The sequence below is a fragment of the Podarcis filfolensis genome (genome assembly GCF_964270895.1).
Source record: "Podarcis filfolensis genome assembly, chromosome: 12".
Taxonomy (NCBI): Eukaryota; Metazoa; Chordata; class Lepidosauria; order Squamata; family Lacertidae; genus Podarcis; species Podarcis filfolensis.
The window spans coordinates 15,070,808-15,085,071 of NC_139614.1; the positions used below are offsets into that span (position 1 = coordinate 15,070,808).

At 39.7% G+C, this 14,264-nt stretch overlaps 1 protein-coding gene and 1 long non-coding RNA gene across 2 annotated transcripts in view; both read right to left on the bottom strand.

Annotated features, from left to right (window-relative positions):
* The window catches only part of LOC310745652, a 74,250-nt gene that overhangs the window by 20,401 nt on the left and 39,585 nt on the right, over positions 1-14,264 (bottom strand). The window lies entirely within an intron of this gene.
* Positions 1-14,264, bottom strand: part of STT3B (STT3 oligosaccharyltransferase complex catalytic subunit B) — a 43,718-nt gene that overhangs the window by 2,652 nt on the left and 26,802 nt on the right. Inside the window, exons 6-15 of the mRNA XM_083577899.1 lie at positions 12,418-12,516; positions 11,620-11,766; positions 11,176-11,224; positions 9,439-9,593; positions 8,106-8,317; positions 6,961-7,148; positions 5,832-6,003; positions 4,895-5,068; positions 3,622-3,735; positions 1,473-1,685 (exon numbers count right to left, since the gene is read on the bottom strand). Coding sequence (XP_083434025.1) covers positions 1,473-1,685; positions 3,622-3,735; positions 4,895-5,068; positions 5,832-6,003; positions 6,961-7,148; positions 8,106-8,317; positions 9,439-9,593; positions 11,176-11,224; positions 11,620-11,766; positions 12,418-12,516 — 1,523 coding nt within the window. The remainder of the gene's footprint in view (positions 1-1,472; positions 1,686-3,621; positions 3,736-4,894; positions 5,069-5,831; positions 6,004-6,960; positions 7,149-8,105; positions 8,318-9,438; positions 9,594-11,175; positions 11,225-11,619; positions 11,767-12,417; positions 12,517-14,264) is intronic.

A 14,264-nucleotide genomic window follows, 5' to 3' on the forward strand; every position in this document is an offset into this window, starting at 1 on the left:
AAGGTACATGTCAACATACAGCAAGTGCAACTAATATCTGCAACACTGAATCTGAAAATTCTCAGTACCTCATTCCAAAACATCTATGACTCCAATGCCAGAAAAAAACACAACTCACATAGTATGATAATGCACTGATATTCCAACCTTGCAACTATTGCAAATTGTGTTCATATGTTGCTCATACTATGCTTTTAAACACAACATGAACATGTCACTACCATATGATTTGTGTTATGTATGTATGATGATTTTTAAGGGTGTAAGACAGAGGTCGGCATCCTAAGGCCCATGGGCCAGTTCTGGCCCATGGCCGTTTTGTGGATTGGCGTGGAGATTCCATGCTTTTTCCTCCTGCGGTGCCATTTTTTTTCTCGCTGTGGGGACCGACTTCTGGGTCGGAAGAGTGCTGGAAATAGTGTGTGTGCATGCGCACAGGCGCTCCTCCATTCTGGAAGTGCGCTGGAAATAGCTTGAGCGGGCATACACTGAGAGGTCTGCCGGGGAGTGGACTGGACCGGCCTCAAAAAACGTTGCCAACCCCTGGTGTAATAATGTGCACAGCTTACCTCTTCTGGGCAGATGCTTCTGTACACCTGCATAATAGGTGCAGGAAGCCAGGAGCACCAAACTGGGAGATCTCAAAAGACAATTGGGATGTAAATACTGTATAGCAGAAAACATTTGTGCATAAAAGCAGAAGCCAGAAAACACCTTTAGTGGCTTACACGGGTATGTGTGAATATGTCCTTGCCACTCAAGTATCAAGTTATTAATCAATTTACTCTTTGAATGCTTTTCCGACATCCAACAATGTCAATAGTTTATATAGTCAGCCGTTAACTCTATACAACTCTGCCCTTGAAGTGTCCTTCTTAAAAGATTAAACATTGCCTGTCTATAAGGTTCTATTTATTTTGCAAGGAATCATGTAAAAAAGGGGGTTTGTTTAAAAGGATTTTATTTCCATGCCTGAACACTTTTATATTCAATAGAGTAGCACGCACACACAAAAATGAGTCTTTAAAAATGAAAACCTGTGTAAGACAATTTCAAAAGGAGTAAGCCAGACACTCAAGCTGTCAACAAAAGCTCCAGGTTTAATTATTTTACAAAAAAAGAGAAGTCATTCTGAAATTTCTAAGTATCACTTTTCAGAAAGACACTTTCACATTTTACTCAGTGAGCTGCCATGGTTACTAAAACACTACTTACGTATTTTGGATAGTACTCCGTTACACTTTGCTGGGATTTTCAAGAGATTCTGAGACAGACTGCCAATTAGCACAACAATGAATCTAGTTGCCCTCACATGCTTAGTCAGTGTTAGTTAACCATGGTTACCATCAGGCAGGTCTGATATTTGATACAAACTCTCTCTGCATCTGGCTAATAGAAAGAACTAAATCATATAGTTGGTAAATTTGTGTAACACTATGAACCTCCATAGGGATACTTCACTGGGGACCCACCTTTTTTGACAAATACTTTTGTTTTGGTAAAATGTTGGTTAGCCTAGGCTTATGATCCAGTGTCTCTCTGTTGTCTAGCTGTTTCACTTTATATATTCTAACAAGCCAGTGCTCTGAGGTGAAGGCTTCTTCCAAATGTTTAAACTTAATGTCCTTGTTGCCAATCTCCGCATTGCGTGTGCGATCAAATCCTGGAGGTGTCCGAAAATCCAGCTACAAAAAGTTAATGTCACACATTAGGTTGAAGATATAAAATGCAATCCTGTGAACAGAACTCAGTGCAAGTACTACTTTGAAAAATATCTCCCAGTGTTCCAAGTTCTAAAATATATATGAGTTGTCATACGTTTTACAATAGAATATTGCTATGGGGCCCTTAACTTCAAATTGGTACACTGCGGTATAAAACTATAACATTTAAATCAACTGATACCAGTGGGAGTTGGTAAAGGATCACTGTTGTGTGCTTTTATCTCCTATTACCTTCAGAACTCCGGCAGTCCCTGTTAGAGTAACACATTACAGCAGTGGTTTTCAACCAGTGTGCTGTGGCACCCTGGGGTGCTGCAGGCAACACTGGTCTCAGTCCCTCTTTCCTTCCCACCTCCCTCTGGTGCCCTCTTGCGTCTCTGCCTCCCAAAGGCTTGCGTGGCTGTTGGTTGCAGCAGCCCTGGCTACAAGCTCCCCAGGTGAATGGTGCCTCTGGGGCTAGCCGGGGGTGCTTCCTAGGCTCCTGTGGGGCAATGTGAGGAGGCACCTCTCTTTGGGGTGAGGGGGGCAGCTCAGAGACCGGGGGGGCAGCAGTGGCTGCCCGGAGGACTCCCAAGGAGAGAGGAGAAGAGAGGAGGCCGAGGGAACACTCCACAAGGGAGGGTGTTCGAAAAGTGAGGGGCTGCCGGCTCTGCAGGCAAGGGGTGACGTAACTGGGCTCCTGAGCCCCACAGGAGTGCCGCAGAAAAAATGGCGCTGTGGACCCCAAAAGCCTGTAAGTAATGGGATGCCAGATTTCTTCTGGGAAGGTTTTGGTAAAAGGTGCTTGGTAATGAGAGCTACATTCACAAGACAACTCTCAAGTTGTGCACCTGCTGCTACAAGATTCTGATGTCATCCAAAAGAGGTTGCACACATCTACATCTGTCATCTGGTTCCCCTAATGGTTTGTTCAGCCGCATCCAATACCAAACCGCCCCCAAGCACCAGTTTCGATTTTACACCACCTCCCTGGGATCAGATGATGGCAATTGAAAGGCAGAGTTGTGAGTCATACAGCTGACACCCAAGCTAAACTTCCAGATTACCCCCATCCAGACATTTCCCTTAAATGTATTAAATTTAAAACTTATATGCCTTATTTCTTTTTCTAAGAAAACCCCAAAGTGGCCTATAGCATGTGCATTTAAAAAAACATTAATTCAAAACTTGTAGCCCACAGAAGAAACATGTACTGTGAAATCTACAATTTTCCTTATAAAAATTAGAAACGGCAACTTTCACATAAGAAATATAACAGATAACGAATTACATTCCTTTGTCTGCCCTTTATTTAACTTTGTAATATAAGCCCATATTAACCAGCTCTTCCTAGTTACTTATAATGAAAGCTCCATGCAGATGTTAATACCCACCTGATCCTTTAACCCTGGGGTTACAAGAGCTCAGAGCATATTTGACCTCTACTGCTACTTCCTTTCCCTCTTAGCCCTTTGGCTATTTTATCATATTAGCACTAAAGTACTATAATACTATACTAATGGGTGTCCTTCACTGGATCTTGATAGAAGGCTATTTGATCCAGTAAGTCTCCCATCAACTAAACAGCGATTGAAGCACTCTTCAGGTTGATACTATTCCCCTTCCCACCTATAGCCACCTGTCAATCTGCTCTAGAGGTTTGGGAGAATCACTGAAGACCATCCCAATCCTTATTCTGCTGATGGAAGACTACACAACCCTATGGATTCTTTGAGGATACACAGGTTAGTTGTTAAACTATATTCTAAAAACTAGCGCTGTATTTCGTTTTAAAAGTTTTGCCGATTTTAACTTTTATTGATAATTATATTACGCATATCGCTTAAGAGAATTTCCAGATTACGTGGTCTACATTTTTTCCCCAAAGAAACATTTAAGATAGCAAAATTTCACCAACCTGCATTTCTCCAAATCTGTAATATGACATTTTATACATGAGACAGTTTAGCAAGGTTGGAGAGCCTGCTTTATCAACTCGAAACTCTCCCTGTGGAGTAAAATAGTCGCTTTCCTTTAGGGAGAAAAAGGAAATACAATTAGGGTTATGCATGTTGCCACAATATGGGAAATAAAGTGGTGCTATAACTGGTTTCTACTTCAAATAAACTGACAACTCTCACAGACTGAGCTCAATCTTGTTTTTTTCTAAATAGGCCATAACCATGATTTTTGAGGGGGGTACAGTAGCAAAAAGAGGGACGCGGGTGGCACTGTGGGTTAAACCACAGAGCCTAGGACTTGCCGATCAGAAGGTCAGCGGTTTGAATCCCCGCAACGGGGTGAGCTCTCGTTGCTCGGTCCCTGCTCCTGCCAACCTAGCAGTTCGAAAGCACGCCAACAAGTGCAAGTAGATAAATAGGTACCGCTCCGGCGGGAAGGTAAACGGCGTTTCCGTGCACTGCTCTGGTTCGCCAGAAGCGGCTTGGTCATGCTGGCCACAAGACCCAGAGGCTGTACGCCGGCTGCCTCGGCCAATAAAGTGAGATGAGCGCCGCAACCCCAGAGTCGGTCACGACTGGACCTAATGGTCAGGGGTCCCTTTACCTTTACAGTAGCAAAATTATTACTTAAGCATTCAGAAATTGAATTATTGGATTATTCAACTGTAAGAATATTCAGCTGTGTCACCAAGACAGACACATTTCTGAACATCCATAAGCAGTGCTTTTTTTCTGGGGGGATGCAGGGGTATTGCATACCCCTAAACATTTTGTGAATCTTTGTAGTTTTGTCCATTTGCTGTATTTTATTTTCCCCGATTTGAACTATAAAATGGTGATTTTCTTGAGTCAAAATGTGAGTACCCCTAAACATTTTTTAAAGAAAGAAGCACTGTCCATAAGGGAAGACCACAATTTGTTCTCATTTCATTTTACTACTGATCTTATCAGGTATATTATGCTATGGTACCAATGTCTGATAAGGCCTGATTTGAAGCAATCCCTCAACATAAAATACTATTATTTATTACATAAAATACTACGACTATTAGGATGTCATCTAATTATAGCTCTACTGAGAAGTACCTAGAATCCAGTGAATATATCAGGAAAATTTCTCAATAGAAGTGTGGCAGAATTAGAAGCAAGATCTTGATAGGTTGTACCAACAGCCCTAACATAATTACTAAAGGGTTTTTTTTGGGGGGGGCAATTTATATTTCAACTCACCCTGATATCTTTAGGATGTTCTCCTTCAGCTATCCTCACCATCCACAAGAATTTGTTGATATCATCACCAGAGTAGCCAATTACACCTCCAAAAATTATTAACACATAATCCACATCCAGACTCTTCATGATCTCATAAGCTGCTGTCTCATTTGAAGACATAGCTTTTCCTACCTGCAATAAAGAGAGTTATTTCTAAAACTTGCAAGCGTTCTTCTCTAAAAAGCAGTTATTAACCAACCAGTCAAGATACATCATTAGCCCATGTTATTAGAGGTCATTTCATCCAATGTGAAATATAGAACTGAAATAATCGTAGCATCGAGTTTAACTAAAAGATACACGAGAGTCAGTGGTTGGCTTAAAATATGTATAAACACAACTTAAATATAAAATAAAACATAAAACACTATAATTATATATCTTTCAAGCCTAAAACTTCAGTCACGTTCAGTATGTGGCAACACTACAGCCAATATTTTTGTAGTCACTGGCCCAGTTAAGATGTCATAAACCATGGTTTATTATATAAATCGGGCCACTTTTTATGAAGACAGCTATAGCCCCATTAGAATATACTCTTCCCCTGCTGCTCCTCTCAGCAAGAGGAGTCCAGAGGGAGTAGTGATAATGGTCATTGTTCTTTAACACAGGTGACAGGCTGTGGATATAAACAGAATAAGGTCAGGTAGATATCTCAATGTTTATTGAGAATAAAAGTTGAAACACAGTTTTCTGTTTCAAATTCTATTTTATCAGATATCACCATCAACCTAGAAAACAAACATTTCTCAAACATGATCTTGGAGTTAAGGCATAAAGTACAGCAACATAATGGAAAACAATCTTCAGCATATATTAAAATGTAATTGTTTATAAATCTAGAGCCACGTGTTCTGTCACCCAGTTCTCAATAAGCAGAAGTACCACTACATACCAGGGCTATGTGGCTGTTATTCCAAGTATTGTTGTCAACTAGAGTAGTCCGATTTGCCATTCCTGCTATCTGATAGCCATAATCCCACCAAGACATTACTCTGGCATGTTCATCTGTGTTTTGTCTTAGCCAATAGTAGGCTTCTCTGAAGTCATCCAAAATGTTTCGGGTGCTGCAACAGAAAAAACCCCAGAAAGTTTTTATCGGAAAGCAGACTCACTTTGATTAGATCTTATTTATTCTACTCCATTTATGAATTGCTTCCTATAAAGCATCTTAAAGTGAATGAATAAAGGGTTTCAGATATTTGTAGCCTCTTAGTGGAGAGGGATCTGTAAGACCTGTCTTTATCTGTATGGTTGGGCTTATAGGTTTCAGTGGTTGTTATACAAAGTTGTTTATTGGTTATGTAAACGGTTTTGGGTCACTTTTGTGAGGAAAAGATATAACTTTAAAGGCAAATATAATTTAAAAGGGAAAAATAAAAACACATGCAAAGCAATTTCATATATAAAAGCAATTTCCTATCCAAAAAGTACAAACTAGGATAAAAATCTCCACTTAAAAGGATTGTTGAAAAAAGAAGTCTTCCATATGTGCCAAAAATTCAATAGAGATGATGTCTGTCTGATACATAACATAAGGGACTTCCAAAGGGTAGCTGCTGTCATGCTAAACACCCAATTCCTGTATCCTTCAGAATGAACCTCCTGGTTGGGAGGGCATCTGCAGGATGCTCTCGCAGAGAGCAGTGACTGGTTGTGTATTGAAGTAATAAGGTGATTTTTAAATGCATCTTGGACCCAAGCTGTATGGGGTATTGCACATCACTTCCAGCATCTGGAATTCCGGTAGCTAATTGGCAGCCAGTGCAATTCTTCCAGCAGTGGCATAACACGATGGTGATAAGATACCCCAGTGAGCGGTCGAGTTGCTGCATTATGCACTAGCTGCAACTAGCCAACAACCTCCGTGGCATTCTGAATTTGCAGTAGTTCAAGCCAGAAGTTACGAGTCCGTGGAGAACAGGGGTCAGGCCAATGTGTCACGTGATGTGTTTTGCATTCCTAACCATTCTCACACAGTTATTAAACTCACACTAAGATGCATACAAAATGGGGCGCCTTACCCATCATGATTGTAAGATGCCAGGACGACACTGGGACTGGAGTAGGCATTGCTAGTTACCCATGTACAGTGAACGGCAAACATCATCAGCAGCATGAGCATCAACATTGTCACAATGCTCTTGATATTCGGCCCAAGACCCTCTTCTGTTTTCTCCTGTTCAGATATGTGTTTCCTCACTTTACCTGCCTGAACAAAAACAAATTAGAATTTCGGGGCCTTTCAGCTTATGCCAGGCTTTTAGGGTTTATAAGCCCCATATTCAGCAATAAAGCCACATTTCTAGAACCTTCCCTCATGGGTTGTTTTCCAAGTTATGTGCTAGACAAATGCCTATTTATTAGGGATGTCAGAAGCTGTCTTCTACTGGTTGCTTTTTTAAAAAGAACACTAGTAATTGTTGATGTATCTCAAACAAAAACAGCCCCCCCCCAAAGTGTGTGGTAGTGGGGTGGCATAAATCTGTCCACATTTAACATCTGCATGAATGAGATTTTGTTTCCTTACATTTTTCAGTTCATCTGCAAAAGTTGGAAAGCAACATCACCCCTTCTAAAAAGGGTTCAGGTCTTTTTTGTAGTCGTGCTTATATACAAAAACCTGGATCACTAGCGCAGATAGGAAGCAGCAGCTAAAAGCTACGCTGCTAAAAAAAAAAAAAACAACCCCACCTTTAGTCAAAACAAACAAAGGAATGAACCTCCAAAACAATCCCACTGTGAGACTGAAAGGAAACAATTGACAACCGAGTGTGAAAGGGAATGGAACAGAACGGCTGGAAAGGGAGAGAGATGCATCTATAAAGGGTAGAAAGAACTGTTTGATACTGAGAGCCTATTTTAAAATGTCCCCAGGGATGGAACTGAAAGCTATCTAACATTTTAATGTAGCAGCGACAGAGCAGTAGTGTGTCTGCTGCTTCCCCAGAAAAAGCCAATGAAGACCGCACATGCTCAGTGAGAATGACTGATGGAAGGAGATGAAAAATTGGGGGAAGGGGGAGAAATGGAGTAGTTAGAACCCCTTGGCCAGAACAGAAGCACTACACATGCAACCATTTTGCTCTCTCTGTTTTTGCTTTTAATGTGGATTCATTTTTTTTTATAAAGTCTAAAATCGGAAGCCATCTAGATCTTCAAGTCCCACCTTATCATAAAGATTTCCTGGGTTTCTTTTATCATCCTCATCACTGCTATCTTCTATTGGTGGATTCTCTCTCTTCATGTCATCACCCAGATAATGCTCAAAAACATTGGAGAAAGCAATTGCTGACAGCATACAGACTACTGGAGTCAAAGTTAACATAAGACGAACCATCACTCCAGCAAAGTAAACAGCACTGATTGCATACAGAGCCACTGTAGAGAAATAAAGACACTGAGATTTACTATAGGGCATTTTAAAATCTTGATTACTATCCACTTCAGAAATAAGCACAATTACTGTACATTTGAAGATTACAGATTTGATTCCTAAAATCTGCTGTGTGCACAGAATTGAACCTACCTTTGAAGTATATTATATTTTTTATTTCTGAACTTTAAAAAGGGATTTCAGTTGTTTATCAAAAAAAACATGGAAAAGTAATCAGAACCAAATCGATATGTATGTTATCTTGCTAAAAGACATCTCACTTTACTAGGATCTGAAGGACAAAAGAGTAGCTTTACCAAAGCATATAAATTACTCCACAAGGTTTCTGTGAACTCCTGAAACTTGACTGCACTAAAGCTAGAAGAGAAAGAAGTTTTTAAAAGTTCTCACAAGCAGCAGTTTAATAGCATTTTTACAAATTAATTTGAAGAAAGTAATTTTCTTGCACTGGATTAAAATGCATACTAATACAAACCCTACACTGGTGGAAAGCTTGTGCAAACTAAAGACAGGTATAACTTCAGAAGCAGCTAACTATAGCAATGCCCATTTTTAAATTACCTGTAACTACAGTGATGGAAAGGTCTCTCCCCCCCCCCCATTTGAAACCAACCGAGTCTCACCTCTGGAATCACTGGAATTTCACCATAATATGAGTAGAGTCATCAATTTGCAAACAAAATTATCTAAAATAACTGAAGAGTGTATTTGCTGATGAATAGTCTATATGTTAAATTGCCATAAATAATATTTATCATTTTATTCTTTAATATTTTTTGCAAACCGCTTTGAGGGTTTCCCCCTTACAACCAAGCGGTATATAAATTTATGAAATAATACATAAAATTACATTTGCCATTTAGTGAGAAGGTTCTATTTGTATATTCACAGTGTAAGCATTCAGTATAAGCCATTCTAAAAGGAAGTTCAATCAAAAGGAATCGCGTTAAGAAACATTGTATCTACTTCCTGAGGAAATACATTTAACCCAACACTGAAGTAACAGCAGTAAACTAAGCTAATGAATCTAAGCTAATAACTAGGACATCAGCATTTCAGCTAAAGCTCATAGTTTAGTTCTGAAAAGATGGTTACTTCTTCTTACCAAAGACTCTCTCATCATTGATGTTTTTGATACAGAACCACAGCCCTGCTGGGAAAGTACACACGAGAATATGTAGATCAAAAAAGAAGGAAACCCATGTTGTAGGCTGATGTTCAGACACAGAGGCAATGATCGGGATGTGAATTTTCGCATACCTTGTTTAAAAAAAATTCAGTTCAAATTATTTTGAAGTGACGAAACTACTAAAGATAGTACAACCAAGGACTACTGAACATTCTTCAATTATTTTTGTAACGTTCTGAATACACCTTTAAATATGCAGGTTAACATTTACTTATTTATTTTTTAGCTAAAATGCATTTCATTTAACCCCAGAAACTGCCAAAAACCTATTCTCATTACAAAGCTTCCCTATGTCGCCTTGCCGAAGTGTGAACAAAGTGTATGGATCAAATGATCATGCGCATCCCTGTTTAGGGGTAAGGGGCACACAGCACAAGCAATTAGTAACTGAGCCATGTGCCAGTCCCTTCTCCAACCTGGGGAACTGAGGCTGTGCTATCAGCCAGACCTCAGGTCTGTGGCTGCTGCCGCTGAATGCCAGGTTGGCTCTGAGTAAGACCTCCCTCATCCATGATTTGGTTATGGATGAGGAGGCTGATCTGGTCCTGAATCACTGGAACCTGGGTGGGCAAGTAGGGTGGGGTTGGTCTCACCTAGCTGTGCCCACCTGGATATTCAGTGCTGCATCAGGACAGACCTGAGGGTTGGGGAGTTGCTGTAGTCTATAGAGATTTCATCTCTCTCTCTCTCCACACTCTCTGTCCAGTTGTGGGGGGAATCTGCCCACCTTTCTGCCCAGCCGTTTCCCTGCTTAAGCTGGTCTCAGAGGTGCTGCTAAGGACCTTCAGACTGCCAGCCCAATGCATATGGCAGGCTACATTCTGGACCTTTTTTCTCAACTGGGCAGGAAGAGGGTGAAAAAGTGGGGGATACTGACATCAGTTCCTTGTCATGGTCAGATCATTTCCTGTTGATATTTAGATTTTCAGCACCTTTCCCCCCTCTGTAGAGGTAGGGGATCTATCAACGTGGTCAGCCCTCAAGAGACTGATGAATCCAATTGGTTTCTGGGGGATTTTCTGGTTGATTGAAGCCCTGGCCAACATCTGGAACATCCAAATGGCTCGGGACATTGACACAATTGCCCCTGAGTACCCTCGCCTGCTTGGGTCTCTCATATACTCCAGAGCTTAGGGTGAGGAAACAGCTGGGAGGCAGCTTAAATATGAGTGGAGGAAAACTCTGGCCAGATGCAATTGAACACTGGGGTGCAAGCAGGGAACAGGTCTTCCAGGACTCACAGCTAAGCATAATTCCACTACTGATATGCACAACATATATAGCAAATATCTAAAAATAAACTCTGAAACACTTTCCCTCTTTCTTCACCTGAGATGGGAAGAAGTTTAATACTTCTTTTTGTTATCTGGAACAATTCAGAAGTTTCTCAATGTACAAATACAGAGAGCAATGGTTTGTTCAAATGAAACCAAGGCATGAAACCACTGAATGAACTCACTGTAGTTTGCGTAAGTCAGAGTTGCTCGTATTTGGATTTAATGGGAAACTGCAGATTGTTTCAAACAGCAAATGGAAGCTTAAATTTTTCTCTTAACAGTAGACCATAGTTCAGGAGGTTTGTCTGAAACGGATAAAACTTGTCACCCACTCAGCATAGCCTAAATGTATGGTGCTGTTTCTATTCCTACTTACCCAGTATCCCATAGCGAATAAAATCTGCCACTCCATGGGGCAATGTAACCTGAAAATTGCAACAAAACAATTTAAGTTAGTAGATGAGCATTATTATGGATTTCTAGAAAGGCTTTGATCAATATCTACTTTTCACATGTTTCAAAAGGAGAAAGACCCTCAAGAAGGACAACCGTTTTTTGTTTTAAACTAATAGAAAATGAAGGAAATACTAAATCAGTCCTTAAAAAAAGAAAGAAAAGCAAGCTGCTTTGAAAATGCTTAAATGGGTGCAAAAAGCCAGCTATTACACCAAATGCTGTTTCTATAGATAAGGTTGCTGAAGTTTCTTTTGATTCATGCAAACGTTGGGAGGCCTGAAGGGCTCCCTGAATCTTGTGGATTACTCAGGGCCTATCTGAAACTCTATTTGTCAATGAAAAGCATTTCTTTTGTATGATTTACCTGTATACGTTAAATAGATGACACTCAAGAATACAACTCCAGCAGCTAGAGATATACCCAAGAAGAACAAGGTCTGAAATTCTTGTTTTGTTAGCCGGTCTCTCATATATTGCAAGAAAGCATAGGCCTGCAGCAGTGCGAATACACCTGGTTAAAGAAAGACAACCTTGGTTTAAGTTCTCAAACAACATTTCAATCCTTACTCTAAGGACATTAATTTTAATTATCCTTTCATGGCATAGGAAGTCAAGGGGGTGTGGACTGTAAACAGGAGAGGAATATATTTATCATCCTTTAACTGCTTATATTTTGCCCTTCAGTGAGGTACGCCATTCAATACTCTGCTCCCATAAGTAAACAAAAACTCCAATTCTCTTGTGGATCCCTTTAGTTCAAATATGCCACATTTGGCTGTCATTTGGTTACCAGCCAAAATAGTGTCTGTGTGACTGATTACGATACAGAGTAACACCTTCATAGTGAGTATTTTCAATGCATTAAACTGTTCTTTTATTTAGGGATTTTCTGAGGCGCATTGGATCCTAGATATTTTTTATTGTAGATTGTCTTGAGGCTCTGGTGTAAGACAACATACCATATTTTTCTGTGTATGAGACTGGGGTTTTTCCCCTAAAAAATAATGTCCAAAAATTGGAGGCGTCTTATACATGGAAAGATTTCCCCCCCATTTTCTTAAATCAGAGTCCCCCAAAATAGGGGGCATCTTATATATGGGGGTGTCTTATAGACGGAAAAATACGGTAAATTTAATATATAAAATAATAACAATTTTATTACCTGCAGCTGCCATATGTTCACTTGTTCTTATTGGCTGAAATCCAACAAAAGGTATCTGCATGGATAATATTAAGCCCACAATATAGAAGGTACTGTATGCTGTGAATGAAAAACAGCAAAAAAGGAAAATTATTATGCACACAGAGAAAGTTTTGGTTTTGTCTGTGCTTAAAATTATGAGGGAGAAGACATATTACAGAGTTAAAAGCAATACTCATAATTTAGGACTTAAAGCAGGGGTGTATCTGTCCCCATCTGCATGTTTCCATCGGGAGGAGCATAGAAAGAGGACCATGTCCTTCAGTTTGTCGTCTGATTAAGGGAATGACTTCCAAGCACTGAACGACTGGTATATCACAAGTGGACTCTTTATTCCTACGTTTGCAATTGTTCAAGGTAAAATCTACTTGGGACAGAAACTACCTTTTGCCATTTTTATGGACGTTTATTGTTTGTTTACAGATAGTTGCCTTGGTGATATTATCTGGTGTTAATTGCAGGAAAATATACAGCAAGCACAAAAGCAAAAATATTGATTGAAAATGTATTGTAACTATATTGTAGCTTTTGAATAAATGTTCTCTGAATTTTTTAAAAAGCAAAAATATATGAATAAAAACCATGTATAAGCTAAAATAAAACACGAAGTCACATATTGCTGCTAAGGATTAAACATCCAATTATGAAACTGCAAAATCCTGTATAAATAAAAATGTTTTCAATTGACATCTGAAAACCAACAATGAGGGACACAATGATGATGATTATTTGAAAGTTGAGGCCGCACCACAGAGAAGGTCTTTCTACACCCTCCCCACTTATGAACCCTGACCTGGACCCAAACAGAGGCTCCTCCCCTTGCCACCAATTTTAAAGACTGAATTGCCTGGTATTGGAGCAGGCACGCTTACAGATATTTGGGCACCAAGCAGTTTAGTTTCCTAACATGCATTTTTGTGGATGTCCAAAATACAGCAAAAGTGAGCTTAACCAGCTTGTATAATTATTATTGTATGTAGATTGCCAACTATTTTTTCTTTGCAGATCCATCTAAGCAAGCTGACATGACAATGCCCTGGTAAAACTAGAAATTCAGAATAAAGCTGCTAATATATTTGATATTTTCCCAGTTTATGAACACAACATACCTCTACCAGCTCTCCTTATAATTGTGGACTATGTTCATTATACTTTTGCATCCTCAATCAAGCAGCTTTATTTCAAATGTCATGATCTTCACACAACACAACTCATTTCACTAAGACTCATTTATCAAAACATTTCAGTCAATAGACAATGTGTTGGAAACCACAGAAGCACAGAGTGATCAATGGCATACATTTTTGCATAATTTCTCCCCTTTTTCTTTCAGTTCAGGGTCTGTATCTTCATCTAACCAAGATATTTACACACATAACTCTAAAAATGCCAAGCCTGCCACTATTTTGAAATTCATGTCACAAAATTATTGCAACACTGCCATCCTGTGGCATTTAACAGCAATTAGTATCCATTGTCGCATTTACAGTTTTGCGTTCTTCCACTATGCTAATTACAAGAGTTTATTAATTCTGCACATCAACTCCCCCACCCGGTTACACTTTAGATAGCTGCAAAAACAAATTTATTACTGTTTGCTCATATGAAAATGCTAATAAGATTCCTAAGTCTATGCGAAGGGAATATAGACCCATTCCATGCCATCCCAATATCCTTTGCAATTCTGACACATTTTCCACAATGATACCTTTGTAAAGAATTTTCCTCCATCCTCTATAACAGGCATGTCCAACAGGTAGATCACTGGTAGATCATTGCCCCCCCCCCAAGAAGCTGAACAACTGTGG